At 53.7% G+C, this 10,548-nt stretch overlaps 3 protein-coding genes across 3 annotated transcripts; all 3 read right to left on the bottom strand.

Moving 5' to 3' along the window:
- Positions 1 to 280: 280 nt before the first annotated feature.
- ACP (acid phosphatase) lies at positions 281 to 1,603 on the bottom strand (the record flags this gene model as incomplete). Its single annotated transcript, XM_005853656.1, has 1 exon — positions 281 to 1,603. One exon carries the CDS (start codon positions 1,601 to 1,603, stop codon positions 281 to 283), a length of 1,323 nt encoding a protein of 440 aa, XP_005853718.1.
- A 2,703-nt stretch (positions 1,604 to 4,306) lies between these two features.
- Positions 4,307 to 5,239, bottom strand: NGA_0501500 (atp-dependent clp protease proteolytic subunit; the record flags this gene model as incomplete). Its single annotated transcript, XM_005853657.1, has 1 exon — positions 4,307 to 5,239. One exon carries the CDS (start codon positions 5,237 to 5,239, stop codon positions 4,307 to 4,309), a length of 933 nt encoding a protein of 310 aa, XP_005853719.1.
- A 1,373-nt stretch (positions 5,240 to 6,612) lies between these two features.
- NGA_0501300 (uncharacterized protein) lies at positions 6,613 to 8,246 on the bottom strand. Its single transcript, XM_005853655.1, has 3 exons — positions 7,729 to 8,246; positions 7,400 to 7,514; positions 6,613 to 7,168 (listed from the first exon to the last, which is right to left on the bottom strand). Exons 1-3 carry the CDS (start codon positions 8,156 to 8,158, stop codon positions 6,874 to 6,876), a joined length of 840 nt encoding a protein of 279 aa, XP_005853717.1. The 5' UTR covers positions 8,159 to 8,246; the 3' UTR covers positions 6,613 to 6,873.
- Positions 8,247 to 10,548: the final 2,302 nt, after the last annotated feature.

The following is a 10,548-nucleotide window of genomic DNA, read 5'->3' as shown; positions in this document are numbered from 1 at the left end:
CATCGGTGCAAGCAAAGAAAGCAGGCGCCTGGGATGTCCAGCAAGATCATGTACGGACGCCTAGCAAAATTGCGGGCGGGACATTGTAAATGCAGTGAAAGCAAACTATCCCCTTGTGCATACATCGTCGCCTACAGGTTGAAGGGTCTCGGAGACCTTCCCTTCCCTGCCTTTCTTTCTTTCACTTACCACTGTCCTGCACGTGCCTGACGAGCACGGGTGTCATGCTATTGAAATCGTTCACCTCCTGCCGCCTACATGCGGACCCCCTTCCCCTTCTTCACCTTCCCCTGCTTCGGAGCTTGCCCGTGCCTCTGCCCCCTGCTTGACAAGCCCACACATCCCTGTTCCCACAGGCCGCACACCACTCCGATGCACTCAAGGCTTGCGGGGCTCCCAACTGGAAAAATTCTCGCAGCGGGCACGCATGGTCGGCGTCACCGTCTCGGCTGCAGGGGAGGGAAATGCCCTGGTAAGGCTCGCCGGGGCCGTCCTGATACATGAGCCGGACCAGGTATTCCTCCCCGCCCTGTGCGGGTACTGCGTGCAGCTCAAAGACGAGGACCGCTGCCAAGGCCGGGATTTTCTCCCGGACCCAGGACAGCGTGCTGTTCGCGACCTGGTCCGCCTGGAGGGAGGCGAGGACCCCTAGCAAGGTGTTGTAATGGGCCGCCACGCCCGTCAACCGGTAGACGTGGGGCGGGAAGCTTGTCTCACGGTGCTGCACGGCCTGTTCCATCCGTCCCAGCACGTCGGCCAGGAGACCCCCCCCGACCCGGTTCTGCACCAAGGACGAACGCATCTTGGCGGTCTCCAACCACATGGCGAGAGCCACCATTCCTTCATAGGTCTCGTCGTCCAGAACCTGAGGGACCTCGTCCCTGTCCACGGACGCCTGGCGAACCTGAAATCGATCGTAGACGTTCCACCATTCGGCCAAAGAGACGTTCACGGCGGGGCCGGCCAGGGCTTGAACCCGGGTGCGCAAGGACAAAGACTCGGCTTCTTTGGCGCGAAACTCGAGGCTTTGGAACCACCTTTCCAGGTCACGGTCGTATGTGGGGCACTTGGTGTATGCGCGTATGCGCCAATCTTGCCCCTCTTCGGTCGAAAAGACAGGAGGTTGAGAGAGCACGTGCAGCTCTTCTCCATTGCAAGCCTCCTCTCCAAACGCCCCTGACAAAAAACTGCTGGCGCTCAACAACGTGCGGTGCAAAGCAGACGAGTTAAACAGGGTGTTGAAATTGTTGTAGTTCAAGTCAGGGTTTGAGTCGACGACGCCGTATTTGGATTCAGTGCCGTGAGGGGTAAGACAGGTACCTGTCCGGGCGCACGTGGCAAGGTCAAGGTATCGTTCCCGAAATTCCTTACCAACCTCATAACATTGTTGTTGACCTTCTGGAAGGAGGTTGGGGCCACCAAACACATTGGATTCTTGAAGAGTGCTTGTCTTGGGTAGCATATTGCGGGCACCATGGCGCAGGACAACGTACGACAACACGAGCTCGCCTTGCACAGATTCGAAGGGAACCCCGGAGAAGGAAGACAACGCTGCGGCGGAGAATGCGGCGGTCAATGTCCACCGAGGAAGTTGTTGAAGCATGGTGGAAGAGATGTGGGTGGCAGCTTTGATTGTGCCCTGGGGTCACGGTGGGGCGGTGTGTGAGCGTAAGATACCTAAGTTGGCGAGAGAATCAGGGGCCGATCGATGTCGTACACAGATATCTTTTGGCATTTTCACACGTCGAGAAAGAACGCACCATCAAGGAAGACATGTGTTGTATCATGTGTCGTCTTTTGAAGGTCAAACCACAGGCGTGGATCCACAAGCGCTGTAAGCGCAGCGTCACAGGAGGTCGTAATTGCCGCTCAAGCCTGTCTTGACCTTCTCTCGGCTCGCCTTCTCATCCGTTAGAGCCGTTCGAACCGTTACTTCGGCTCTTTCTTTTTTTTTCTTTCCGGGAAAGGTAGGGGTAGACAGCGAATAGAAACAAAATCTACACAGCAAGGATACTAGTGGCATTTTTTGGCAATTGGCCAAGTTTGTGTCCTGAACGTAATTCAAGATTTCGTAATTCTCGGGTCTAACTGAAATCGTCATCCGGTCTTTCCATCGCTGTTCATAATACATACAACGCGTTACAGGAAGGTATGGACAAGGATTACAGATCTATCCGTCTTTTGGGAGAGGGTGCATTCGGTCAAGTGTACCTCATGCGCCATGTCCCCACTCAACGTCTCGTTTGCGTGAAAGCACTCAAGGAATGTCATGAGAATTCGATACCTTGGAAGGAAGTAAAGATTATGCGGAAACTTTGTCATCCGTGCATCGTCCGTTATCAGGATAGCTTTTCACTAGCTAACATTGTCTTCATTGTCATGCAGTATGCCGATAAAGGGGATTTGTCATCCAAGCTTGATGCCGCACGTCGCTCTCGCCCTCGCATGCACTTTCCTGAATCCCAAATTTGGCAATGGTTCAGTCAGCTCTGCCTAGCTCTTCAGTATATGCATTCACGCAAACTTATCCATCGAGACATTAAACCGCCGAATCTTTTCCTTCTCGGCCCTGAAGAACGCTTGGTTTTAGGAGACGTGGGCGTTGCTAAGAAGCTGGACACAACGAAAGCTTTTGCTCATACAGGCATTGGCACTCCATTCTACATGGCTCCTGAGATATTCGGAAACAGAGGCCACAACACCAAGGCTGACGTGTGGTCATTAGGAGTGCTACTTTACGAGCTGGCTTACTTGACCCACGCCTTTGGCGGTGCTTCAATCGACGAAATTGCAAGAAATGTCTTGAGCGGGTGTTTTCGTCCGGTAGCACCCGAAGACACGCAAAGGTATAGCAGTGCAGTAGGAGACTTAATAATGGAACTACTGAACGTAGACCCAACTCGACGCCCCAGCGTAACGGAGATGCTTAGGGGGAAAAACTTTCTTGCTCGACGAGCGCAAGAACTGAGTAAGCAAATTCTTATACCAGGTAACCCTGCCATGCTTGGACGCAACCCAAATAGCGACGTAAGCATCGAGCAGCAAGATGCTTTGCACGAGCAAATTCAGACATTATGGCCCGAAGTGCCACCGGGCCCCTCTGAAAGCGCTTGCCCTCTGTCTTCTTTGCTTGAGCCCTCTACTCTTTCCCCTTTGACACCCTCACACGCTCCTCTCGCGTCAGAACCGCAGCAAGCGCCCCCAAAATTGACATCACAAGATGACGTACGGTATGTGCTTGAAAAGCTCCGTCATCAGCGCACATCACGTTTGCAAGCTAGTCTCAACTCCGGTCCTGGTGTCAATGTTCCCCTACTCGGCCGAGAAACTGAGGAAGAGATTTCAGGCGAAGAAGAAAAGAGGGAGGAGCAAGAGGGAGGGATACGAGGAAGAGAAGCAAAAGTCAGCGTAGATAGAGGTTCAGAGCCGGAAAAGGGAGCTCTACACATGGACGAAGTGTCCTCATCGGCATTGGCTTCGAATGACATTGCCCTTCCCAAGGCAAAAAGCAGGAGTCATCCACGTAAGGTGCGGTTTTCCGCGCGCAAACCAAGGATCTCGTCGTCCATCTCAGACAGGATTTTTGAAGGCAAGGGCGGGAAAATTTCGAGCAGTTCTGCGGACAAATCCGCTCCGAGGCCAGCTTCCAAGGACGGAAGAAAGCTGGAGGAGGGAAACAGGCGCATGGGAGTGCACGAAGCGGACCCGCCCATGACGCTGGAGGCGCGCGTGCAGGAGTCGAATGCCTTCCTTGTCAGGGTTTTGGGAGAGGAAAAAATGGTCGAGGCTCGACACCGAAGCCGTTTGTCCACTGATCAGCGATGCAGAACGATGCAAAAGAAAGATGAAGAAAGTGGCGTGGATGTGCAAGAATTGTTTGACGGCAACCATGCAAAGTATTTCCCGCTTTTCGAGCATCTCCGGACAATGGAAGCTACGCTGTCTGAGTTCTCGGCCTCAGCAGCGACACGAGCACAACAAGACACGTGCGCGGAGATCGAGCAACCGCAGAAGGAGTTTGATAGATATTAAAGCAGGGGTTAAAAATTCTAAAGAGAAGGAAAAAAGACCGTCGCAATGTAGGCAAAAGCACCTCGTTAGATCATCTTTTCCTTCTTTCTTCCTCTGCGTATTCGTCTAATATCTCTTTTCGCACGATATATTTTTCTCAAGGCCTGCATTCTGTCTCTAGTCCGCGCACCCGACCGGAAGACGTTCTTTCGTTCAATCAAAGCCCTTTCTTCCAGGAAACTGTGACAAACCTAGGAGTCCCACAGCCCTGCTTCCCTCCCTCCCTCCCTCCCTCCTAAAACGGCGTCGTCGGCAAATTTCCATCCGCACTGTCCCCGTACCCCGCCGGGTTGCTGTACCCGCGCACGTCTGCCATGTTCAAGTCGTTCTCAGGCTCGGCGTTCTTGGTGGGAATCAGGCCCATGGGCAAGTCATTGGTGCTCTCCAAAACCTGGTCGATAAGCCCGTATTCCACCGCCTCTTCGGGCGAAAAATACCGTTTGCGACTTGCGTCCTTGATGATCACGTCCAACGGCTTCCCGCATGCCTTGGCCAGCATCTCGCTGTTGATGCGCCGGTTGCGCATGACTTCGCGGGCCTTGATCGCGATGTCCGAGGCCTGGCCCCTTGACAGAGACCGGGGTTGGTGCAACATGATGCTTCCATTGGGCAGCGAGTACCGTTGGCCTTTCGTCCCGCAGGCCAAGAGCATGGCCGCCGAACCGAAGCATTGGCCCACGCAAACTGTGGCAATCGGCGCTCGGATGTAGGACATGACGTCTGCGATCGCAAAGGCCTCCGTGTCAAAGCCCATGGCGCGCCCGTCCGGCGCGGAGATCCCGGGGCTGTTGATGTACATGTATATGGGCCTATCTTGGCTCTCATAGTTCAAGTATAGCAGCTCTGCGATGATGAGCTCCGTGACAGCGGGGACCAGGGCCATCCCCAGGTAGACGATGCGATTGTGGAGGAGGAGGGAGGGAAGGTCGGGAGGAGGACCTAGGCGAGGGTCCGTGGGAGGGGCGTATTCCTGTCGTTCCGCGTACCCACCCCCCGAGTCTCCTCCACCGCCACCACCTTTACGAGCCAATGGCACGATATGGCTTGATCGCGGATGCTGCTGAAGCTGCAAGGCAGGGGGGGATGAGGCAGGAAGGGAGGGAAGAAGGAAAGCTGTGCAACAGCAGACCAGCAGCGACACAATTAGAAGAGGGGCCTGGCCAGGCATGATTCTTGACCGCCCTAATCTTGGCATCCTTGCTCTACGGTTTGATTGCGAGAAGAATGACGTGAGGAAATTATGAGACCTTAAAGTACACAAAGAAGGACACTCGATTGATGATGCATCAGGCACACAGTCAGTCGCTTGTGCAGGCCATTCCAATGCCTCATGAGTTCAGCATTTCCATTGAGGAGCAATCTGGATGTCTTTGACTTGCTGCGTGGGAGATGGTTACCGCACACTTCGCACAGGTACATGACTAAAGCGCGTACATCGGTTCTACTCAAGTCGACTTGCGTGTCGTACTACCATCATGCGAGTGACCTGCAAAATTGGAAATTACACCGTGGCAGCGTCAGGAACTCCTACCAACATCAGAGACACAAAGAAAATGAAATGCCATGGCCTGTTTCGGAGGCTTAGTCCCGCAGACTATCAGACACGTAACCTTTCTTGAGAAAACTGTTCGGCGTCCAGGTAAGAAGGAAATGCAAAGATACTCAGGCTCTGCTTTCACACATCAACTAAAACACCCACATTTTAGCCTTCCACTTCCCTAATTCATCCAATACGACCTCTATCATGTCAAGGTTGTGGTACTTCGTGAATGCCAAGCGAACGCCGTCCATCGCGTTTAGAAGCCAAGCCAGCACCCAGGGCCGCACGCATGCCTCCTCGTTGAACATCGTTCCGATCCGCTCGCTCGTCAGGACTCCACACCTTTTTAGGGATGGCTTTTCCTCGTTCATTTTGCCAGGGTTGATGGTGATACGTTTCATGTGTTGACATTATATGTTTAATTTGAAGCTTTCACCGCTTGTGTTAAGCTCGTAAACAACTTTCCTCGGAAACTCTAATATCTCGTTACGTCCTCGTCCTCCATCCTCCTCGTCCTCCTCATTCTAAACTTAAAAACGCTGTCAAAACAGCCCTTAAGTCTACTAGCTGTGAAAAAAACCCAAATGTATTTTTTAATGCTAGTCGTTGAAGGTGAAAGTGCCCCGCGGCCTTTATTTGCATCTTTTGCGATTTCCGGTGCATACACTCCTTCGCATGTGCTTACAATCTTCACCTTTTCAACGAGCTTTCTCTCCTCCTAGAAGACCAAAACAATTGTGTATACATTCAAAACTTCATGATAATAAATAGCCTGTAGTGTAAAGTTAAAGAAGTGTTCGAGAAAGTTACGTCCATGTGCATAGCTCTGTTGAGAGACTTTAAGAAAGAAGCGAGGTAGCTACGGATGATGGGGTTTAGCGGCGGCTACATGTTAAAGCACGCTACCCGTGGCTACATTTTAGGCAAACTACACATTCGAAAGCATTCGTACCAAGCCAATGAGACATCCATGTGCATGACAACACAAGCATTCATACATCCTTCGACATCACATATTCACTGGAAACACCTTTATGTTGGTAAGAAAGTTTCGTAGACCTCAAGAGATTCAATTTGAATTTCATTCTTAATCACATGCAAGGCTCCATGTGTAACGCCTTTAAGTGTTATTCGCGGCAATTTTAAAAAAACTGGCTCAAACATCTCCACTTCCTATATTTGCCTCTTCACAAACCCTCACCTTCAGAAATTAATCTTGACCACGCCCCCTTCGTTCCAGCCCCAGGACTCCCCATATTCTTTCAATAAACCATCTTCTTTGCTAGTTGCTCCGGTGATTCCCCTTCCCGCGTCACCTGCGTGACCGTCTCCTTGGCTTTCAACAAGTCTTCCAAAGAAATCCCCCACAGGTCTCGCTTATAATACAATAGCCAGTTGCAGACCTGCGCTCTCCGTGTCCGGTTCGGCGTGAGCTCCGCAAACTTGTAGCCTTTGAAACCGTACGGAGCCAGCAGCTCTTTCAAAGACTGCTTGTACATCTTGGGGACGGAGCGGACGAGGGCCGTGTTCGCGCGCTTGACCGGGAAATCCACCTCTCTGTGCCAGGGAGGACAAGGGGGGAGAGGAAGGGCATGCCGGTCATCCAATATGATCTAGATAGGGCTACAGAATGTTTGGCTTGTCACGCGGTCAACTAGGAGGGCAAGTGCCTGTGGCGTGTGCTCGTGATTTGCGCGCCAACGGCTTTTAATATCCGTCCTACCTCCCCCATCCCCCTTCACCCCAGGCCCTGCAACCCTCTCATGAGGCACATGGCCCGCCACGTACTTCTCGTAGATGCGAGTCACCCCCACAAGGTCCGGTGGATCCGGGTATCGTGCCCGCCATTTGGGGAAGACGCGGGTGTTGTCCCACCGACCCTCTGTAGGCACATAACGGTAGCCTGGGGGGAGACAAATAGGGGGTACAAGCGAGGATGATTGCAAGGCTACTTGAGCGTTTTGGATAGGCAGGACTTCTGGATCCATCATGCAACATGGGGGCTAAGGATTGTCACGTGTCAAAATCTTCCTCTGCTTGCATTCCCATATTGTCGTTACTGTCCGTACGACACGCAGACAAGCACACTCTCGCTGTCCTTGACCTTCCCTGCTCACCGAGGCATTTCCACGCTAGCCAGTTTACCTCCTCGTCTTTACACATTAGCTTCACAATTTTAACCAAATTCGTCTCCTCCAATTCGGCGGCCAAAGGCTCCGGTACGCTGATGTCCACCAGAAACCGCTCCGTGTCATCTGCCCGAATGGGGCCTTCCACAACTATGCCATTGTCTGAGTTAGGGACAGGGTCAGGTATAGAATTTCCCTCTGTAGGACCTGTGTCACTGGCGGCCCGTAGGGGGAGAGCAGAGGAGATCCGGCGCGATGGCGTGAGGGGATGTGAGCCCCAACAAGCAAGTTTCTGAGAAAATCCCAGGAATGGCTGCCGAGGAAGAAGGAAGGCACGAGTGCGGTGTGACACCAGCCCCAGGCAGTGAAAGAAGATGAAAAACGTTGGTGCTCTCCTGTATTGACGGTCCCTCGACATGCTACTAGATGGATGCACGATAGCTTTGCCTTCAGGCCAGGGCAACTCGTCCTAATCACCCGCGTCCTTTGCCAGGATAGTCGTCTGTACATCATATCGGTGTGTTGACACGGAGAAAGATGGCCGTGGCTGGTGAGTATACAGGGAAACAAAATGTAATCCGTCGTAGACAGGAGTACGTACTACCCTACTTAAAAATCCTTTCTCCCCCAGCAGCAGCCGGCACTCCCCCTCCACCCTCAACATGAAAGGCACTTTTTGACACATACATGCGTATTCTTCACACAGATTGGACGTGCCCGACATGACACATCAACTACATAAAAATAGAGGGAAGGCGGAGGGAACCACTGCGCGGACTCTGCGGCTTTTTGACTTTCAGGTCTGTGAGGAGGACGGGAGTAAGGGAGCGTATACCTCCTCCCAAACCAGCAAAACCTTTGGTTAAAACAAAGTTCGATGCCTGCGCAGATGTCTAAGCGTCAAAGACTAATTATTTTACGAAAACTTGTTTATCGTATGGGCGCTGGGAAGGTATCTCGCTATCTTTCCTTAACGCCTGTCTCCAAGCAATTTCATGGCCCGACAGAACGACCGATCGAGATATTAATATGTGGGGAAAATTAGTGTCAAGCGAGTTCTTCAGTACCATACATTTCTTATCTTAGTATCTTAGTACCATACATTTCTTATCTTAGCTCATCCTCTCAGTCGTTCACTCCCTTGATGCCATGAAGACAATTCTTAACAGCGAGAACGAGGACACCCTTGTGCAAGGGTTACAGAGGGCAGCCCATCAGATACTGCGCGAGCACGGTTACTTAAAGCCGAAAGGGAATGAGGAAGTGGACGATGACTACGAGGTGTCAGATGAGGAACTGGAGGAGTTGGAGGACAGGGTCCAGAAGGAAGAGCGAGAGCGGGAAGCCATGATACAAGATCGGTGGAGGAAAAGGAAGAGGAGGAGAGAGGAAATGGAGAGGGAAGGCGAGGAAGCAGGTGATGATGGAGGAGTTGGTGGGGCAATAAGCAAGGGAAATGAGGAGGAAATGCACAACGAGGAGAATAAAGAGGAGGAGGAGGAAGAGGAGGAGGAAGAGGAGGAGGAAGAGGAGGAAGAGGAGGAGGAGGAGGAGGAGGAGGAGGAGGAGGAGGATGATGATGATGATGATGATGACACTCTAACAGAAGAGGAGGAGGAAGGAGAGGATGAGGAGGAGGAGGCGGAAGGGAAAGACCAGGAGGGGAAGAAAGCAGATGACGAAGGGGAGGAGGGTTGGCTCCGGAAAAAGACGCCGACAGGCGACATGGAGGACAAGGAGGGAGAGGAGGGGAAGCAGGTGTCTGTACCGCCTGGCTCCACGGACAGCACAGAACCTCCCTCACCACCTTTTCGCCCCCTCACGGGCCTCCTCTCCGCCTACCTGCTTTCCTCACCCAAAGCCATCGAGCTCTCCCACCACCTGTGGGACCTTCCCCTGCGCCAGTCCTCCCGCCGCGTGGCGGAGAAACACACCTTCCTCCTGGCCGTCCTCCTCCGATGCCTGCGCCGACGGTCCTTTCCCCCGTCGAAAATTCTGCGAACGGCCGACGCGAAGACCCTCCTGTCCCCTTCAACTTCCGCCCTCGCCTCCCTCCTTTCCCGGCAGCTTCTACGTGAGCGAGGCACGGAGCTCCATGCTCAGCTCATCTCGAACCACCAACACCTGGCTACGGCCACCTTACGCTTGCTGACCGCCCTCGTCCGTTGCAAGAGCAGTAACGGCTGGGACATATTGGGCCGGCATGCCCTCACCTCCAAGCCCGTCCTCCACCTCTTCTCCCCCCTCTCCCCTCGGTCCCGCCCCGTGGCCGTTGCCTTCGCCAGCGCCTTTCTTCGAAGCCGAGACCCCGGGCTGGGCACACGGCTCCTGAGCACGGACCGGATCTTGAAAGCCATCTTCAAGTCCCTCCCCCAGGACGAGCCCCGCACCCTGGAGATATGGCTGGCCTCCCTCTGGTGCGCCCTGTGCCACCCCCAGGTGCCCGGCAAAGTAAAAAAGAGACTCGTAACCGTCTCCCGGCTCGAGGAGTTGAGGAAGGTGCTGAGCGGGCGAGGGAGGGAAGGTAGGAGGGCGGGGGTGGTGAGGCTGGTTGGAGATCATGGTCAGGGGGAGGGAGGGGGCAGGGGAGGGAGGGGGGGGGGCAGGGCGAGGGACGGGGGGACGGGCGGGCGTGGCGGTCGTCCGCTTGCTCTTGTCCCTGGCCGGAAGCGCCGACCTGTACCAACAGGAAGTCGCATTGAAGTTCCTGGCCAACTACCCGGATGTACGTGAGCCGTTTATCCGACGGTTCAACCCGCCGTTGGAGGCTCGGCCGACGGTTTCGGGCTTGGCTGCCTACACCTTTGT

Source organism: Nannochloropsis gaditana (assembly GCF_000240725.1).
Source record: "Nannochloropsis gaditana CCMP526 unplaced genomic scaffold scaffold792, whole genome shotgun sequence".
Taxonomy (NCBI): Eukaryota; class Eustigmatophyceae; order Eustigmatales; family Monodopsidaceae; genus Microchloropsis; species Microchloropsis gaditana.
The sequence above is the reverse complement of the archived record's forward strand: the minus strand, read 5'-3'. Positions and strand labels throughout refer to the sequence as shown.